At 31.9% G+C, this 22038-nt stretch overlaps 1 protein-coding gene across 1 annotated transcript; it reads right to left on the bottom strand.

The window, feature by feature from the left end:
• Positions 1–593: 593 nt before the first annotated feature.
• Positions 594–15416, bottom strand: LOC113399495 (long-chain fatty acid transport protein 1-like). The gene is made up of 12 exons (XM_026638638.2): positions 15313–15416; positions 13177–13428; positions 7531–7681; positions 6788–7025; positions 5047–5281; positions 4660–4861; positions 3944–4136; positions 3501–3579; positions 3143–3216; positions 2869–3064; positions 1619–1709; positions 594–970 (listed from the first exon to the last, which is right to left on the bottom strand). Exons 2-12 carry the CDS (start codon positions 13389–13391, stop codon positions 659–661), a joined length of 1986 nt encoding a protein of 661 aa, XP_026494423.2. The 5' UTR covers positions 13392–13428; positions 15313–15416; the 3' UTR covers positions 594–658.
• Between the last annotated feature and the right edge of the window lie 6622 nt (positions 15417–22038).

Consider the following 22038-nt stretch of genomic DNA (forward strand, 5'->3'; position numbering starts at 1 on the left):
TTATTATTTTTAAATTTATAATATTGATAAATCCCACTTCGCAATTTTCATGCATAAAAGCGTACACGTGCTTACGTTAAAGGTACTCCTTATATTAATAATAAAAATATTGATTCAATTCAGAGGCAAGTGGGTAACATAAATCTCTATCTCAGTCGTGGTAGAGTCTGTGGTAATGTAATATTTGACAAGACTTTGACGTTGCTATTACGATCCTAGGATAGATCACATAAATAAAAAAAATAGAGCATTGAATATTTTCAGATCTATAATCGTAACAAAAATCACAGAATTAATGAACAGAAAAATAAATCTTTGCATAATTGTTTTTAAATTTATATCCTTGCACTAAAAAGAATGTAAATAATACAATCAAATTAAATATATATATATTAAATATTTGGCTCTTTAATTTTTATTTTTTGGCATTAAATTAAATAACCAGTATACAATATTTCTACATGGCTAAATACATACATACAGGTTAATCTTCATTTAAAAAAAAATATTATCACTTAACCCGTTTTTACAGATTTTGAAAAACAATCAACGTCAATGAGATTTTTTAATTAATTTCTTTCTTTTATTTTCATGCAAAACCTCATTTGGTTTTGAAGTATGTTTTTAGAAAATAAGAATAATTAGTATTACTTTATAATCAAAGTCTAATCACACCTTGAATAAGGTCGTCATAAAGCTTTTGAGTTAATGGTGTAAATGAACCACTTTTCTGATCAAGAAAATAAATTGGATCATTATGAACATTTATATTAAAACCTTGTTCCATTAACACCCTTTTCTTTAGTTTAAAGGTTGCTGTCAGTGGTGGTTCTGGGAGGATCCTGATGAATAAAGGTCTCGCATAAGCTGGTAATGAAGTCTTGAGTCCATCTGCAAGACTTTTTAAATCTACCTTCTTTTCTGGGTCTGCGATTGCTGCCATACCCGCTTTTCCTTCTACGTAAGGAATCTAAAAATAAGTAATATTATCAGCGGAATTGTCTTTAAAATATAGTAAATTATTGATTATAATGTCTGTTGAAACTGGAGATAAATAGTCATCACCAATAGAAGAGGGAGAAATATTAAACATATACCTGTGATGGACCCCCTGTAATCCGATAAACGTTTTGCAGGGCAGTGTCGGAATATTGAATTTGTCTGATTATAGAGCCTGCCTACTGCCTTAGACGCCCTATAGTTCGGAATTTCTTACAAAATAGCACCTTGTAATCCGATAAATTACTTATATTCTGAAGTACCGATCATACTTCCTACCATGTAGTCCAATTCAAGCTAAGCAATCAGAATCAAAACAAAAAACGCGTCGAGCAAAATAGTGATGCCGCGTACAAGTTGTAACCTGCTCAATCATGCATTATCTGCATTAGCGAAAATTGACAAAAAAATATTCAATAATAATCTCGGATTACAAGGGGTGTCGGATTAGCCAAGGGCCGGATTAATTACATAAATAGTGGTCACCATATTACACATGATTAAATTCCCATAGCATAAACCTTAAATGATCATTTTCTTCTAATATTCTGATTTAGATACTAATATTTGTTAATAGATTATCATTTCATCAGAATTCTAGAACTAAATGTTTACTTACGGGAACTCCATAAACAACAGTATCTTTTAAACCGACCAAATTACTGATCACTCCTTCTACTTCTGCAGTGGATACGTTTTCACCGCGCCATCTGTCAAACAATATATTTTGTATAAAGCACTTTTCGAAAAAAAAAAAATGAAGTTTCTCGTACCGTACCAGCGGTAAGTTTTCAGACAGGATATATACATATATTGTCCCTCTCTCTGTAATTCTATTGTATATAGTTTTATGTAATACTATTTAAATTTATATTTTGTTATTGTTTTAATTCACACAGGACTTTAATAACAATTTTTTCATTGTTATTTAAATATTCTCAAACATTGATTATTTATTTCATTGTGTTTGTTTTTAATTTCATCCCTAACGGGTGTTCCACGTCACCTCTCGTCTTTTTTATTGATTTAGTCATGTATTAGCCCCAAAATACTAGTCCAAATCGCAGTGATAAAGTCAATTCTAATAAACGCCTTGAGTCAATATGTTAAAATACTGCGTGATGAATAAATTAAGCTAAATTTGTCATTAATTATTTTGAAACGTAAATTTCGCAATCGCAGTGTCTTAAAATACATTTATGGATGTAATTCAAAAAAAAATAGTCACAATTACCTAGTTTCCTTTTTTGATAAGAATAATCAAAACAAAACGTATCTAATATTTAGTTACGAAAACATACGCGAATAAGGGAACGACATCACAAAGTATCATGGCTTTAAAAATTTTACTACCCATTTAGATTTACGAAAAAAAGTTTACTTCAGCCCCATTTATTATCAACAAAAATAAAACCACATTCGATGTTAGTAAAAAAAAAAAACTAAATACCGGTTTTATTTTAGATAGGAGTATTTTCTTTACTCATACATATTAACGATAATTTATAAAAAATAGAGCGTCGTAATCAATTTTTCAATCGTACGTAATTCTTCGTCTCATAATTGACTTTCTTCCACTGTGTTATTTGACTGAGGATTATTGAATATAAATTATTAATTAAATGTACACATAGCAGTATTCCATCTAACCCACAGGTTTCCTTGAGTTGTTTGCCTTCACCGTCATGAACGACTTGAATTATAAACGAATTATCCGATCTTGAACTCAATATATTTGGCTTGACGTATCTATCCATGTGATTATTCACTCGGCCTTTGCAATATTTAGATACAAATAAAACTTCTAAATAAATAAATAATAAATTCTAAATAAGTACAAAATTAGTTTATATTGCTTTTGTAATTTACCTAAACGTATCCCCAGTGCGATCTTTAAAGTAGAAATATCCGTAATAGTCCATTTCTAATATGTCTCCTGTGTTGAAATAACAATCGCCTTTTATTCTGACGTTTCGCACCATTTTCTTCTCTGAGGCAGTTTTATCAGCATAACCAGCAAATGTTAATATAGCTTTTTTAGGATCAATTTTGCCTAAAAGTAGACCTGAAAATTCAAAATCATGTTAAAAAGAATCGATAACGTCATGATTTCTACTGATTTCGTCTATAAACGATTTTATACCAGGTTCGTATGGACCACAGTTGATACATCTTCCGTTTTCATTTCTCAAAATTTGACCAGTTACTTCATCGCACCTGAAATTATCATTGAAATGAGTTTAATGATTAAAACAGTTATAGTAAGAATCACGTTCAGACGAGAATGTGACATGAAAATATTCAACAACTTGTCTTAACATCTTGTGTGATATTCGTGTCTACAGACTATTCAATATTGATCATCTAAGTAGACAACATATTACAAGTGATTTTCAGAACACAGGCATAGTTGTATGCCACCTTGACCACTATTGTGACCAACATTTGTTCGATTAAACTATTATAAAATATTAAAAAATAATAATAATTCTAAAACTTACTTCACTAAAGTCAGTGGGTATATAGAAGATACAAGTCGACTAAGGAATCCAATCGCACCGACTTTCGAGTCTAAGTTTACTGAAAATAAAATTTAATTAATTAATAATGAGTTTTCTTTGGGATAACTATTGAAGTGCGAGTACAGATTTTTGTAAAAAATAATGATCATGCATACTTCCGAGGTAGTACAAACTCTTATTTTTATTCTTCTATTCCCTTCACTTATACTCTAAGTAGAAGTATACCTTCATAGATTAGCAAAAAATCGTTAAAATAGACTTCCGCGTCTCTAGGGTTAGTATACCGATTAACTTTGGTGAATTGTAAGATTAAATATTACTGAACCTTGCTCCAAAATAGTCTTATCACAATCGTATGGATAACGCAAACAACCAAACATTCAAGTTAATTTATCAAGAAGATGAAGTTAAAGAGAACTTACCCAAGTTGCTATTACCCTCCGTGGCTCCATAAAATTCTAATACTCTTTTAACACCGAACCTATCAACAAATTCTTGCCATATTTGTGGTCTCAGTCCATTACCGATGACAATTCTGACATTATGAGCTCGGTCGTTATCACTAAGCGGCACCGTTAGCAAATAACGACATATTTCCCCGATATATTGTGCTGCCTAGAAATAAACGTTATGAACATTTCAAATTTCAGTATCGATGTTTACACATGATATATTTGTATATAATAATTACACTTCTAACTATAATAATACTAAGTTTTGCTGCTTGATGTTAAAATGTATGATGGGTACCTACCCAGTACATGGGATGGGCTTAAGTAATGCAAATAAGTCTATAATTATCTCTAATAGTTCTATTAAGTGTCAGATTTTGAAACCAAATCTAAAAATGTTTTTCATTATCATATTTAAAAATTAGTTAACCAATGATATAATATATATTGCAAATTCCCTTTACAATATTTAATCTTAATTTAGTTTATCATGGCTGCTATTAAAATGTCATTATAATATGTCTATAATTAAACATCTAATTAGTCGATCAGCGAATCAGTCAAATTTCAATATTTGCAGACTATATTAGCGATAATTATCGCTATTAAAATAACACCATCACATCTCGGTAGTTTTTCTTAACTGAATACCTAATAATTATAAAAGAAACTTTTCGGATAATGACCGTGCACTTATGTTTGGCTACATCAGCCCAATAGTTGCTAGCCGAGAACTTCTTCCGTAACACAACCGTGCAGCCAAGAATGAGACACTGCCCAGCGCCAAGGACTCCACCTGCAGTGTGATGCAATGGGAGAGGATCGTAAATAATATCGGATGATACGAGCTGTCCTGATGTATGTACTCCAAGAGGTATGAGGAGATATCTGGAAAAAATAACTAGTTATTATTATTAAAAAGTTATCATTTGTTTTAAACAGCATAATAAGATATAAATAGATTGATAGATAATTTCAGCATCCATTGTAAAAAGTCCTTTGAAGATAAAATATTACGAAGAAGGATAATGCATTCAATATGGACTTATGTTACTTATCTATATAAAACTTACCTGATGTTAGTAATGATAGCTGCTTTTGGAAATCCAGTTGTTCCACTAGTGTAGATATACAACAGAGTATCTCTTGGTTTAGCTGGTTCTACGTCACTGAATGGTTCATTTGTCATTTCATTTAATTCAGCGGCCAGTGGGATCGTATCCTGTAATACTGGTGCAGTTTCTCTTTCCGGTGAATTGAATTGGAATAGAGGAATATCTGGTATCTCACTTTGTATGGCTTTTATTGCTAGAAATAAAAAATAAAAATTAGGCTGTTATCAGACCAGTTGATAGATACGATCAACGTCGATTGACTGTTACCACACCAAATAATCGATCGTCGATCGATGTTAGAATACAACGAGACGTTTAAATTTGGAACACGAAATTGTACAATATATAAATATGTATATAAAGTAACAAGAAAATGAAAATTATACGTGACAACTTATTTTTTTTTTTATTATCGTCAATAATTAATACCAAAATGTAAACTAACTACTATTTAATTCAAAAACAAATTCCAATTTTATCTATCAGTTGAATTTATTGGTATAATTGAATAACGTCGGGCAAACTAACCGTTTTTATAAGTCTGTGTCATATTTCAAAACAGATGCATGATTCATTTTACCGCGCAATCAATAATTTCGTGAATTACAAGCTTAACTAGTAAGACATTTAATACGGCCTCAATTTACATTATTGCATCTAGAAGACTAAGTTCTGGAAATTATTTGCGACGGACTGAAATGCCTGCATTAGACTCAACTGAAATTCCTTTATTCAATATAGAAGCATTTCACATGCTTATTGTTTGTCAAATTAAACACTACCACCGGTTCAGAAAAGAAAATACCCTGACCTGAGAAGAACCGGCGAAAGAAACTCAGCTGGTCTTTTTTTGTCAATTTAATTATTTACTTATATTCAATATGAAAATAAATAGCCAGGAGGCGATCGTTTCATTCCCAAGGCAAATGTTAGAGTTAGTTTTTACTGATGGTGGAAACGATCGTCTTTCCCGATTACTTATAAGTTACGATAGAATTTAATCAAAACATATTTTATTCACTAGTAGACTAAAAAAAACCTTTGACACGACATTCGAAAAAATTAAATACTTAAATTTGCAACAGGATCGGAATGTAGATACCGAAAAGAACTGCAAGTAACTCAGTAGTTACCCTTTTCCGGCTTCAAAATGTACTTATATAGATATGTTAATTTAATACTGAATTTATTTATCGCACCTAAAAATGCTAACGAATGCTAATAACTCCTCGCTTTCATTTTATCTAACAATTTAAGCGCATAATCTCAGTGACAAACACCTTAACCAGTATATATTGGATGAAATTACACTAGATGCATATCCACCAACACACATTGAAGTAGTATGGTGAGAGTCATTCAGACTAAGCAACACTACTATAAACATAATATGTAAGAATAATACGATATAAATTTTGTATTTTAAACATATTTCCGTCTTAAATAATAGTTTATATTTTTACTGCAACGGCAGTAATTTATTACGACTAGAATCGCTCTTATGGACAAAAAAATGACAGTAAAATGTTTATAAATTAGCATTTTGAAGAATGAATATTAATCTTTTGTACTAATAAAACTCGTCAAAAGCTATAAAGCAAAAAAACAAACGAAAATCGGCAAACGGCAGAAAAAAAGCTACTGAACCGATTTTTCTATGCCTACTTATGTAAATATTTTCCATGGAAATAATTCTCACCATCCGTCATTTCATCGCCGAACACCACAGCCTTACAACCAGCTATCCTCAAGCAATGTATCAATTGAGCACCCCTGAGGTTCGTATTCACAAGCGCAGTAGTCACTCTCAACTTCGCCAGTCCAAGCCACAAGAACACGTATTCTGGTTGTGTCTCCATGAACAGAGCTATAACTTCTTCAGTTTTAAAACCTTGACGTTTGAAGTACCACGCTATACGATTGCTGAATTCATCACCCTGAAAAGGACATTGTAACGTCATCATACGAAAATGCTCTATTGCACACCAAAAATATAAAATAACAAACAGATATTAATGTTACATAAGTATGCCCAAAGGGCGATCTTATCGCTTAGATGGCGATCTCTTTCAGACGACTTCTGGGTAGAGGACATGTAGTTGAAGTTGTGGTGAGGAGGATTATAAAAGACAAAATAAATTAATTAAAATAAATATGAGAGATGAAAGATGTCTTTAGAGGGCTTTTATTGCCAAGATGGAGAAGTTGCTAAAACGCGGTAATCGTAATCGGAGATTACGGGTTAAAACACCAAGCACTACTGATTTTCCAGCGCTTCATTAGTGTTTATAATTAACTTCATACTGGGTGATGAAGGACAATCTCGTCGTGAGGAAACGAAGTATGAACATCTTTCATATTTTAATTCACTAGTTTGTCAAATGAAACTCACTCTTTTCTAAATGTTATTTATTGATTTCACATATTTTAAAATTAACTTACTTGACGGAATGTCAATGATCTGTCGCCCATGACAAATGCCTCCTTGTCTGGTGTCTTTTTCGCAACCTTGGACCATCTTGTGACGACGGTTGTCCCAGTTCGCTCCCATACCCATATCGTAAACATTGTTACGAGTAAAACTCGTAAGCCTCTGGAAGTTATAATATATTTAAGATTTCCAAAATGGTTTATAGACGTCTTAATAAAGTTAAATTAAAAAAAAACTATAACTTTTGAAATGCATTAGCTACTCTATCGAACTAATTTCAGTATACAATTATGTACGTTTGGTTTGATACCATCTGACAGACTTCTTTGACCTCTATGTTCTGTGTTTGTTCAGGCAAATGCAGCACAGATAAACTCATGTATAGAATATATGTGAGTGATATAACATAAACAAATAAATAAAGTTGGCTTACGTTCTGTGGTTGGAAAAATCGTAATAGTGTAGGTACGGCGACGTTTCTTACAATGTAAATGTAGAAACTAGTATCAATTACGGTGACATGATTAATTTATTCGCTTGTCTTTTAAGTTAAAGTTGCAATGATATTGAGATCCATAATTAAACAAAGTAAATATTATAGATAATTATCGATAAAGGGTAAATGTTTGTTGGTTTTTTTTATTTATTTACATAGAGCATCTTTTTTTAAGCTACGACAAATCACACATTAAAGTTACATACATGTCAGTCGGAAAATAAAAAAAATGGTACTGCGTTTTTTTATCACCATGTCCCCCGTAGACAAATTACCAGGCGATCATACGATGCCAAGGTCCAATCGGACACCTCACTCAATAGAGTAATCAGCGACGTCCGGCGAGCGATGGAAAAATTGTCAATTTCTTCACAACACCTATGTGTGAGACTAAAGTCCAGAAATATTCCAAATTTAAAATAGTTTTTCAACGTTTACCTTATATATAAGCACGAGACCTAACATTAAACCGTAATATAATTATATTTTTAAAATACATTTTATACGATTCTTTAGCTTTTGTTTTAAGCAAATTTTAGTGTTTATGTAATGTTTTGGAATAACATTTAAATAACATCATTTTTTGGTTTGTACTCAAATAAATAGAATGTAGTAGAATTTTTTTAACAATTGTATTAAGAAAGATTTAAGTTATAAATTATTTGTTTGTATTTTTTTGTAAGGAATTTATTTATATTTGGAACCATTTTTTTAAAGATATACGTCAATAATCAACTTTAAAGTTGTGTTAAAAGTCCGGTCAGTCGTTAAATTTCCTAAATAGCAAAAAAAGAACAAACAAACAAACAAAACTACATAAATTTTATTTAGGTACAAGTGCACCGGATGATACCTATTGTACCAGGATCGCAGCAAAGCGTAAGAGGTGTTGAGACCGACGTTATTGAATGATTACATGTTGCGTAACATATGTTGACCGTCCGCATGTAAACTACATACATAAATTAGGTCCTAGAATCCTCGTTATAATTGGAACATCGCAATGTATAATTAGTTTAAAGAAGTAAATTGTTTTAAATTGAAACTTAGAACAGCAGTGCCATTCTGTGAGAACTCACTTCATATCTTGCTCGTAATATTACGAAAACTGGCTATTGTTGATAAGCTATTTATGTATACAGGGTTATTGGTAATTCGACGTATTCCCATTAGGAGGTGATAGGGGTGACCATTTGCGATAATTTTAATCCCCATATGCATGATGCAAAAGTGAACCATTTTTGAGTTATCACGTATTTTAGATTTTTTTCAAAATAAGTCAAAATTCCAAATTCAAAATTTATTAAAAAAAAAGTTTCGATTAAAATCTACTTTTTTCTTCTGATTTATAAAAACGATTAAACACTGGATATTTTTCAATATTTAAACAATAATTATCGGTCCAAATTTAAAAATTCGAGACTGAAAACGATATTATTTCAATATTTTTTTCCCTCAAATATGCCTGAAAAAAAAAAAAAATCATTATCAAACTTGTTCTGCAGATTATTTTAAAAACTCAGAGATTATTTTATATAATCGTTTACTTAGCTTTCCGAAAATGTATAAAAACTAGGAATTTATTTCAAAGCAACCGAAATAAAATGATCAGAAAGGACGCTGGTGGAAATTCGTATTCGAACATTGAATTCGTACTAAAGGTCACTCTTTAAAATACCCACAAAATAGATTTAAAATAATAACCAATGTAAAAAACCTTACTTATTTACTTAACTTACTTACTTAATACCAATTTAAAATGAAATTTAGATACATAAATAGTTCAGTTGCATCATGCATATGGGGGTTAAAATTATCGCAGTCACCCCTATCACCTCCTAACGGGAATACGTCGAATTACCAATAACCCTGCATAAATATTATTTATAATCAATGTCACATATCACTTTATGAAATTTCACGATATTATTCTGCGGTGAGTTTCGAGTCTCGTCTCAAATAATAGTTCTCCAGATGGTTTTTCTTTCATACAAATTTAACTCAGTAGATATAAAAATGGTGTTAACTTAAATATGAGGCACATGCTCAGTACTTTTAAAGAATTAGATTTTTTTTTAATTAAAATCCAAGTCTAAATTATATTTTTTTGTTCGAAACCGACTCGAATACAAGTTAGGGTTAGGAGCAGGGCAACGAATGCCAATGATGAAAAGAATTGTGACTGGCATTTACATAACATAAACATAACATAATCAGCCTGTAAATTTCCCACTGCTGGGCTAAGGCCTCCTCTCCCGTTGAGGAGAAGGTATGGAGCATATTCCACCACGCTGCTCCAATGCGGGTTGGTGGAATACACATGTGGCAGAATTTCGTTGAAATTAGACACATGCAGGTTTCCTCACGATGTTTTCCTTCACCGCCGAGCACGAGATGAATTATAAACAAATTAAGCACATGTAAATTCAGTGGTGCCTGCCTGGGTTTGAACCCGAAATCATCGGTTAAGATGCACGCGTTCTAACCACTGGGCCATCTCGGCTCTTACATCATGGCATTTACATCTTTTTTATTAAAAAATATATCTAAATAATAATCATTTCAAACATTGTGAATGAACAGGAAATCTACAGGCTGCTAATGAGTAATGAATGAGTGGTGGTAGTTTCTCATATGCTGAAAGTGGAAAGAACGCAAAGAGCATTAAAGTGATTCTGGAAAATCCAAGATGATACCTAGCAGAAGAACTGTTTAAGGAATCAAAGCATCTGAGTGTACACGAACTATATAATGTTTGCTGTGCATTATCACATGTGCGTCATCGTGATACATCTCCCATATAAGGAGATCCAGGATGTAGAATCTTTATTGCCCTACCCAAAACCAAAACAAAATTCTTTAGACAACAATATTGTACTTAAGCGACTTCTCATGACATAAAAAAGTCAAAATGAAAAAAAAGCACAGACAGGGACTAAACTATCTCAAAACACTTTAAACTTACTATAACTATGAGTATATAGAAAAAAAATCATAAACACATACTTAATTCGCGACAAACAATAATTGAGATATTTAACATTAAATACCTTCCAGAACAAAACACACACACGCACATGCGGACACATAACGCTTACATACAAGTTAGTTACTAACATGCAATACTTTTATCGTAACCTGATATTTTTTTATTATATCTTCAATTCTTTGATAGAATATGGAATAAAAAATTCGTATTTGTGTAAAAAATATTTGTTAAAGTGCCCGAGTAGAGCTCTAATATGATGAAACTGGCTCCTACGACACAGGATCTCCTAGTTTAGAGGAGTTTTATAAATAAAGATTTCTTATACTCTAACATTTTTAGAAAATCTCTGGACTAGACTGAAGCTCCTTCTGATGAATAAAACAAGCACTCTCTGATCATTTTTCGAAATGCAGATAATTGAAATGGAGCTAAAAAATGTATTAAAGCTATCTATGTTTTTTATTAGGTAGGCAGACTGGCGAGTTGGCCTCCTGATGGTAACATCTTAGTTTCAAAGGTTGGTGCCGCATTGCCGATGTAAGAGATGGTTAATATATCTTCGAGATAATGTCTATGGGCAGTGGTTATCATTTACCATCAGAGGGCCCATTTACCCACCTGCTTAAATATATCATTAAAAAAACTAAGAAAAATTTATAGCGATAACAGGATGCAACACAAGTCAAGTCAAAATCAAAGCAGACTTTATTCTACGCGCAGCTACTGAATAGGCTTGTCAGTTAGTTTTGAGCTCAGTTTGAATGAAAACTTATTTTTTAACTTATTTAAATTTATTTGGGTGTTATACAAGTATCAAGAATTATAGTTGCTATATAATAACCGGCACTTGACAATTGTCCCCGTTCACTATGGCTAGACGACAACTGCCTTTAAATAAACTTCCTGTAAAACTAAGTTACCTGCAGTATTGACCTGTAGTATCCGAAGACCAGTATAACCTGACCTCACTTATATTGGTTTTATAATTTTTTTGGGAAATCTCAAGTATCTTTTAACAGGGGAAATGGTTCAAGTCAGTAGACTTGACATAAATTATAAGCCAGTTATAATAACTAACTTTATAATAAAATATATAAATAGTTACCTAACTTTATAACAAACCAAAAAAAAATTGATTTGAAATCATGCTCTGCCATTCTTTTGTCTAATGTTTCTATTCCTAATAAGTTTCCTTGATAAAAATATCGCAAGGATAATTGTAACAGAATATTAATCATTTCGCAAAGATGAACAAAATTGTGGATGCCAATTTCATGTTCATAGTCAGTATGCGTAGTATATATCTGAGGCCTTTCTCTAATAAAAGTACTCAACTCAGAGAGCACGCTATTAGGATACTATTATCTTGTATAAAACAAGCATTAATAGAATGTCAGACGATATAATTATATTCAACCTTCGTTTTGTCCTTCGGATTGAAATAGAAAAGATATCTTTGTACTTGCTCTTCAGTAACAAGACTTTTAACTTTGACATGTTGCGATCAGTAATTTTTGTTCTATTTTTAAATTTTTGTTTCTTTTTTTATTTATTCAGAACAATAGCTCTGACGATCATTTACGAGTATAGTTTTTTTTTAATTATATGTCATACGATTAATATTTACGATATAAGATATATTTTTTATATAGTATGTAAATAGATAATAAATATCCATAAACTCAACAATATAACAACCGTTTTGTGGATGGGGATATACGAGAAATTGTTTTGTAAAGCGAACAATCGCATGTACTAGGGCACAATGAACGCTTGATGTTTGATATAAAACAAACTCCGACCTTTGAACGCTCATCCATTTATGTTTTCTTTGTAGTCAAGGAATCTTTGACACCGATCAATGTCGAACTTAAAAAGTCATTTTTCCTGTCCTTTATATTTGCAACAATAGAATTTTTCCAAAAAAAAAACATATGAAAACTTTAATTAATTATTTGGTTTTCTTGTAATAATTTTTAATCTCAATTTTATTTAAGTCCTTATTATTATTATTTATTCTCTATGCGTGAAATTATTCCTATAGACAATTTACGTAGAATATAATCGTTATCGACGTTGTCGACGGATCGCAACTCGCCATAGCTATGTTTTATTATATCGTGTATTTTTACACCTTATAATAAATTCAATATTAAACAGAAAGTTACTCACATCATATCCCTGTAAAACGTTTTCTTCCAAATAAACACCCATTGGTATCTATCTCCGGTTAATAAATATACAGACAAGATCGTAACAATCCCTAGTAGTAATGGATACTGTCGGACGAGCCAGGATAAAAAGACGCATATCACAGCGATTAATGTCAGAATAAGATTCTTATATTTCTCGGCTTCCTCGAAGCGAACTTCTGATTTTTCTGTCATCCTGGTACTTTTACTTGCCTTGCATAGTTTCAAAAACCTAAAACAAAAAAAATATATTTTTTAAAACAAGTTAAACAAAGTTTACTCATTAGTTTTCCGACCTGGGTTTATTATTACACCAGGATATCCTCAAATTATTGAACTAAAATAAAATAAATTTCACTCAGAGACATAGGATAGAAATTCGTGACCAACAATGGTGGTTGATTAATGGTAACAACTTTCTGAGAAGTACCTTTGAATTGTCATTATGGCTACTCTAATTAAACGTAAAATGGTCAGATTTTAATTTAAAAATTAAATATCTTCTAAAGTGAAGATCATTATGCAAGTAAGTACTTCTACATATTTTTTTACAGACTACATGAATCGTCCTCGTGAAGCCCGAATTAATAAACATCAGCGGCGTATGGACTCAATAATGATATAAATCCCACCGCGATGTGGTTTGGTGTAAATAGGCCATAGATATGTATGTAATACTAAACGTGCATTGCGGCTTTTATTTTAATTGTAAATAAATTGCGGCCGATATTAACAGCAAGGAAATATATATACAGGATATAGATTATTTCTAAATCTCTACCATATATGAAGGATTATCATATAGGCATAATTCTGTCAAAAACATCTGGATAATCTTCTATTTTTGAAACATTATTCTAAAGAATGCTTTATGGTCTCTTGGCGGAACATTCTGGACAAGGACAAAGATTTATCTTCTAAGAGTGAGTTAATTTAATTTCCACTCTTTCCGCACTTGTTGCTGATAACAACTGGCTGATCCAAAAGTGTTGTGCCAGCAACCTTGTGGCAATACCTTCCTACGGGATTGTTTGAGGGCTGAACCTGCTCAGTCAACTGGTTTCCTCGACCTTTTAAATACAAGCCCTTAAACAATATTGCTGAAGTGTGACACGGGAATCTTACACGTCCTTTCAAATATCCTAGAGAAGGACGGCATCTGGAATGCATGGCCCATGCTCTGCCGCAAAACGCCGATAACTTCCTACCCCTACCGATACCTTCCTGTTCTACGAATCAGACGTAGAACATTTACGGGTTGTCACTGAAAAGGGTTAACCCACCGTAGACCGACTACACCAAACCGTACGACGTTTTATCACTGACAAGTCATACACATCAGAAATACTTAGTATATCTGCTCTAATATCTAAGCAGTATTCAATATTGGCAAATATACTAATTATTATAAGTATTACTAAGACATTATTTAGAATAATGTATCCATCTATATAAGCTAAGGGTGATTATACAGTTTCACTAAATGACATCTATGTTCACATAGTCAATTATTTGATTTAAAGAAATACTTATAAACGATCAATGATCATTAAGGATGGACGATGAACCCTTTCCAAAGTATATAAAGTAGTGGTAGTCTAATATAATACAGTACAATTTAGACACGAATCTTATCCAGACATCATATTAAGAAACATTAAAATTTCGTGTGCTTAATTATATTAATAAAAGCGTGCCTGATGGTGACCTAAAATATTGTAAAGAAATGGGTGTGACGGATCAAAATCTACCACTTGTAAATTTACCAACTCTTGTAGGAGGAGCGTGGTAGAATGAGCTTGTACTAATAGCAAACCGATCAACGAAAAGTTTATTAGTAATTATCATTTGTCTATATTATTAAGACTATTTATTTAATTAATAAAATAATAATTATATGAAAAAACAGAATATAATACCTTTCTAATTCATCTTCAATAATTTAATCCGCTAAAATTAATTATAAACAACCAAAAACCAAACATAATTTCACTAATAAAGTAATTATTATCAGGCAGACGACTAAATATATCTTATATTAACACTGAAAATTAATATTAAAAATTCCGCTTAACATATATATATTATTAAATACAAATTAAATTTAAATATTTACCGTTATGTACCACAAATTGAATAACTTTAAAAAGTCAGCCTGTTGAACAAAAGCAACGACACTACTGACCGTGGAGATCATTGTGTCATAGTGATGTCAAAACATCGATGAGTATATTCGATGATTCACTAATATGTATCGATATTCAAAACAAATTCTTTGTTACTGTGGACATCTTTAGATTTAAATTGCTTTAATTAATTTTAGCAATGATAATAGTCTCTGTAATTATTTTTATGATAGTTACAAATATTTTTACTTGATATTATTTAAAGAATGTTAGACACTGGCTTAAATTATATTAAATTTATTATATTATTTTAAGGTTTTTTATCCATATAATATGCCGAGCCAAGATGGCCCAGGATAGTTGAAATGCGTGCATCTTAATTATAGCGGGTTCAAACCCAGGCAGTCACCACTGAATTTTCTTGTGCTTAATACTCACTTAAATAATGTTATACTGTATTATTATTTATCTCGTGTTCGGCGGTAAACGAAAACATCGTGGAAACCTGAATTTCTGACACGTTAAGCTTCAAAACGTTTCCTTTAAAGGAAAAGAAGGCATAAGCCCAGCAGTGGGACTTTACTTCATAATATTGTTTTGCAGATGACAAGATATCTTCTCGTCATATTAGAGCAATGTAACAACAAAGTTGCATATGTGTTTTCATTCCATTTTAATTTTAAATAACAGTTAAAACTTAAACAGACACAAGTTTTTGTACATATTACATACAAAATTAAACATATATATTTATGATTATATTAATAAGTATATACAAATCAAAATTAAAAAAAAGCTACCGTACAAATCATGATTACGAAATGGTACCAAAATGCTAGCAGCATTTGCCCATTGAATCACAATTTAATGATTGATTAGATATGATATATCTATTATTGATAGATATGATGTATAGTTATAGATATCTGCTTCACTTTAATCAAAGACCGAAAAAGTAAACAAAGCAGTAAGCATGATAATATAACTTTTAATGAACTAGTTGTCACTCTTGGTTTAGTTCGCGTTTTAGGAGTTGATCGTTAGGTTTTAGACGTAAAAAAACCTATACTAAAACATATATTTGAGTCGAACTCAAACTTTTTTCATACCAAATTTCATCAAACTCGATTTAGTGGTTTGGCCGTTAAAGAGCAACAGACAGACACAGTTACTTTTGCTATTAAAATACAGTACAGAGATTACAAAGATACGTCGATTGCTTTTCAATGTATTGTTTCATTAATAACCAAAAAAATAAGTAAACTGTTATATTAAAATCAAAGAAATAAATTAATGTGTATAAGAAAGTAAGTTTTTCACTAATAGAATTGATCAGAATATATGATACATATTAATATAATAATAACTCTGCTGTGTGTTTTCTCGAATGTACAGCAAAACAAATTTAAAGCTCAGTGCAAAACTCGTTCGTGAATGGTCCAAAAGTGACATATGACATTGTATCACCGTGAGTCGGTTGCTACCATATCACGAGTAAGTTACGCAATGAGCTCTTACAGAATAACATTATTTGCATCATCACACTTACATCTGATGTCTGACCAAATAAATCTTACAGCGAGATCTTTCAACATATCATCAATATTACTGCTGCCATTTTTTTAAATGTTTTAATTTCTCTACAGATTTCCCTGTCGTTGTTATATCATATAATTTCTAATATATATTATGTTATTTCAATGTGCCTACATTTCATTGCCAAGCAATCTGAATTTTTGGATTTCAGATTGATGTCGAAAAGTTTGCATTTAACTCTACAACGACGACTTATTCATTGACTCGGTTTGTGTTTGCTGGTGTTTTTGTCTTCGTGGAATTCTTGATTCCTTAACTGGTTTGATGGTATTTAGTCAGTTTGTCCACAATCCTCACTTGGTGGTAGGGCTTTGTACAAGCTCGTCCGGGTAGGTACCACCCACTCATCAGATATTCTACCCCCAAATAACAGTACACTGTATTGTTGTGTTCCGGTTAGAAGGGTGAGTGAGCCAGTGTAATCACAGGCACAAGGGACATAACATATTAGTTCCCAAGATTGGTGGCGCATAAGTGATGTAAGGAATGGTTAATATTTCTTACAGCGCCTTTGTCTATGGGCAGTGGTGACCACTTATTATCAGGTGGCCCATATGCTAGTCCGACAATCAACGCCATAAAAAAAAAACTGATCATGACTATTATGGATCGCCATTTTGAGATTGTAATCCAGAATCGAATTAGTGCTTGCTATTTATGCTCCCTTTACGAATCTCCCCGACGTGTCTTCGCTGTTGTCACTGGGTGGGATACGCTATCGTGCAGTTGTAGCTTTTTGTGGCACATTTGTTGACCGTCACGTAATCAAGCTGCTTCCATACTTTAATGTTGCCGATGAAATTTCATGTGTGAAATACTTTCTTTTTAGTTATAGTTCTGTCAGTGTGTTATGAAACCATGAAGAAAAATTATATGATGTGCGCGCATGAAAACTATACGATTAAGTTGACCTATGTACCACCCATTAAGTATAGAGTCGACATAAACAAAAGGATAAGGTGAAAAAGGATATGTTATTACTCAAAAAGAAATTGCAATTCACTTACTTGGACACTAATATTAGTTAAGCATTTTTATTCATAACTTTGACATGCACAAATTTAACATTTTAAACATTTTTTCGACTATTTATATTATTAAAAGTGGGGTTATACACAGTTCAATTCCACCATAGTAAATCTACCCTCAAATTAGCGACAATTCATATTTAATAACGACAAGGAATGCAAACTCGTTGTCACAGTGTAGAAAAATCAGTACGTTTACATTTATTGTATTTTAAAAATGTAGCATTATTTAATGTGTGTTTTTTTTTAATTTATTAATGTTAACAAATTTACATCTTATCATATTTTACAATGTTTATTTTATTACAAATATAAATAGTGAATTTTTGTGATCGAATTTTATAGAAGCAGTGAAAAAAGGAGAAAAAATACATTTATTACAATAATCATTATTATTTTATTGCAATGAATTATTTTCGTACAATTAAAAATTATTTTTAATTACGCCAATGAAGTAGCATCTTTTTATACATATTTTATTTCTATATCGATATAGTCACTAACATCACTAAGAAGTTTATCGGCCCCGCTCTCACACCGGTTATCGGCGCCAGAGCATATAAAGCTGTAAGATTTGAAATAACCTTTATTGCGTCACAGCAGAGTTTATAATCCTTTGAAATACTTAGCAGTATTTTCAATGCCACTACAATAAAATAGGGGGGGCTTAAAAATAATGAAGTTAAGGTTCATTTTCGAATGTAGCGTTTTGTATTGTCAATAATTATGATTGGGATATTTAGTCCAAAAAATCATGCGATTGTGAACCGTATTATGTTAGACATAAAATCGATTACTTCCTTTGTTTGTCATCAACAACAAAGGGACATATAAATCTTTCAAAATATGAGTTTGTTTCAGGGAAGATTAAATTATACTCGATTTCAGTTTGCTTATTATCTGAAAAAAAAAAACAGTTTTGATGATGTAATAATATAAATAGACGAAGTTTTAATTTTTATTACCATATCTCCACACTATAGGCACCACCATCTAGGGTTAAGAACAGATGTAAAACTGTGGAAAGAATACTATCCTCCTATCCAAATAAAATAAGAAAAAAGAATTGACAGCCCACTCCCTAAGTGATGTTCGTAAAAATTAACTCTTTTTTATTAATTCCTAGAGTACGCTCTCCTCTGTTCACGAACCATACATTCCACAATGCAAACAAACTGTTACTAGACAGTGTCGCATGCTCCGCGTTGAGGCTCAACTGATGCTTTTGTGTAACCAGGTTAATCATTACGTACCTATTGTACTCGCGGCTCCATAATAACATTTGCAATCGCAGAACATATAGTTTTGGCGGACAAATTATACCGACCGTAGATATTAGGGCTGCAAGAAATATTAACTAATCCACATATCATCAACCTTAAGAACTAAGATGTTCTGTACCCCATGCTTGTAGTTACGCTGACTAACTCAATCTTCAAACCGAAACACAACAATACAAGTGTACACTAGACGTATCATTAGAATAGTCGTATATTATTAAAACTTTTTGTATAATTATATAACTAGTTGTCGCCCTCGGCTTCGCTCGGAGTTTCGAGCTCGGACTCTTTGGATAGATCAGAATTATTTTTTAAAGAATGATAAAAATTTCAATATGTGTAGCGTTACCCTAGAACAAAACGCCGTACTGTATCCATCAGGGTGGACGCTGTCACCGAGGACACTGGATGGTGTCGTGGACGGTGGCAACGTTCTCGCACGCGATCCTCCCAGAGAACTCCAGGCGGAGATACTCACGGATGTGTAACGGTTCCGGGTAAACGCGTCGATTACTGCTTGATTAGTATACTTTGATAATGTCTTATCATACCGTATCGAGCAGTATAAATATCAGTTATCAGTATAACTTTAGAGCTAAGTCTCCTATGGCTAAAATATAATTAATTGATGATTTTTCTAACATAACATCTAAAATGTTTTATTGACAACGTTAAAAATGTATGCGACATGTTATTATGAAAGTTTTAAGGCTATTCAATGAGAGAGATCTACTACTCTGTGGTAGAAAACGAAATGAATATCGACACTGTACGTCATAGAAAATCGGTATCCGGGTATAATGCGTATGTACCACGTTTATGCGCTCGTGTTAATCTCAACACGAATGTATATACAGGCACACGCAAAGGGGGACTTTAATTTATAATATACTAGCTGTTACCCGCTGCTTTGCTCGCGTAGAATATGAATAATTGAATGTATTTACAAATTAACTTCAAATATTACGTTAATGTAAGACCTCTTTGTTGACATTGGTGTGTATTTCATAACTTCTAACTTCAAAAATGACGGTCTTCCAGACTAACCTATATACGGAATGTTGACCCAACTTGCCTAATTAGGCGTAAAATATCCGGAAACGCTTAAATACGTATCTACTCATTTTTGATCAGTATCCCAAAAATAAAGTTTCATGTATCTAACTTCAAAAATTACGGACTTCCATACAAACGTTCAACCCCTATTTCACCTCTTTAGGGGTAGAATTTACAAAATTCGCTCCTTAGTGGGTGTCATGATATGTTAGTTAAAATATAAGTTTTATGTACTTTCAACAACTTACAACCTTTCATCCCCTTTTCAACCCTTTACAGCATTTTTTTCCAAATAAAAAGTAGCCTATGTCCTTTCTCAGGCTCTAGACTATATGTGTACCAAATTTCATTTAAATCGGTCCAGTAGTTTTGGCGTGAAAGCGAGACAGACAGACAGAGTTACTTTCGCATTTATAATATTAGTATGGATCATACAGGGTACACACAAAGCGTTGTACTACAAACATTATTGCAAGAGATTTTCAAGTATATGTATGAATAGATAAACACCGAAATAATTCCCTTCCATATTTTATATAACAGCTGTTACCCGCCGGCTTCGCTTGACAGAAAAGGTTGAAAGAAAAATCAAATTAATAGGCTACAAACTGACAATTCATACATAAGTTCATTAGTATTCAAGTGATAGACGAACAGAGGAAAAAATCCACTTTATATATTCTAGTAGATCTAGCCATGGCTTCGTTATACGTCAAATTATATTGTATGTATGTAAAATCTTCTCTGCGATACGCTGAACATAATAATATCAATTTCATGTCATAGATAAATAGAAGATAGAAAAAGAGGATTAGCGAAATATTTGTATATAATCTCCGAAGGTCCGATTGACTTAAAATTAAGCTCAGTTTCTTTCGTGACGGATTTTATCGGATTTGGAAGGAATATTGGAAAAGTTTAACATAAAGGAAGTCGGATGTACGAAGCCGGGATGGACAGAGACTTAAAATAATCCTTTAAATATTTAAAGTAAATTTTGTTTAGTTTAACCAAAAAATATATACAATATCTAGTTTAAATACATGTATGTAATTTGATACCGTTAAAATTTCTACTATTGACACAGATAGAAAGTAATAGCAGGTAAGTAGATAAAAAAAAACAAACAAAAAATAGGTTTTGATAGATTTTATTGTGAATAAATTTCATCGTACTTAATTAACAGTTATTTTATTTCAATTAAATTCAAATTTCTAGACGAAAACCAGTTTTAATGTTTATATTAATCTGTAGAGCTGTTCTGCAAGAACTAAACTCACCCCAGAACACGAACGTGAAATATCAAAACGTGATATTGGACATTGAGTATTATCATTACAAAATTTATAGGCTACACGTATCATAATAGCGTATCATTTAAGTCGTAGTTTACGAGTGAGATACGAAGTGAATATTGATGAATCGAACTGATGAATACAATGTAGTAAGGCTTTTTATAACATCTTCGATAGACGGCATTAACCAATGCACCGAATCATCTGCTTTCATATACACAGATAATTAATTAGAAAATCATCTAAACTTCTAAACAAGTCTCAAAATATTATAATTTAACGAGCGATCGCCTTATATCACATAACTATTATAATTTTAAAAAGAAATACCATTTTTAACAAATAAGAAAAACGCAAATTACCGAAACGAAAACCGTTATGATAGGACCTTTTGGACTGGAGCGCCTGGTGACGTCAATTAACGCCTATGAGTACCGTTAGCAAAGCTATTGATGTTATTT

Source organism: Vanessa tameamea, chromosome 25 (assembly GCF_037043105.1).
Source record: "Vanessa tameamea isolate UH-Manoa-2023 chromosome 25, ilVanTame1 primary haplotype, whole genome shotgun sequence".
NCBI lineage: Eukaryota > Metazoa > Arthropoda > Insecta > Lepidoptera > Nymphalidae > Vanessa > Vanessa tameamea.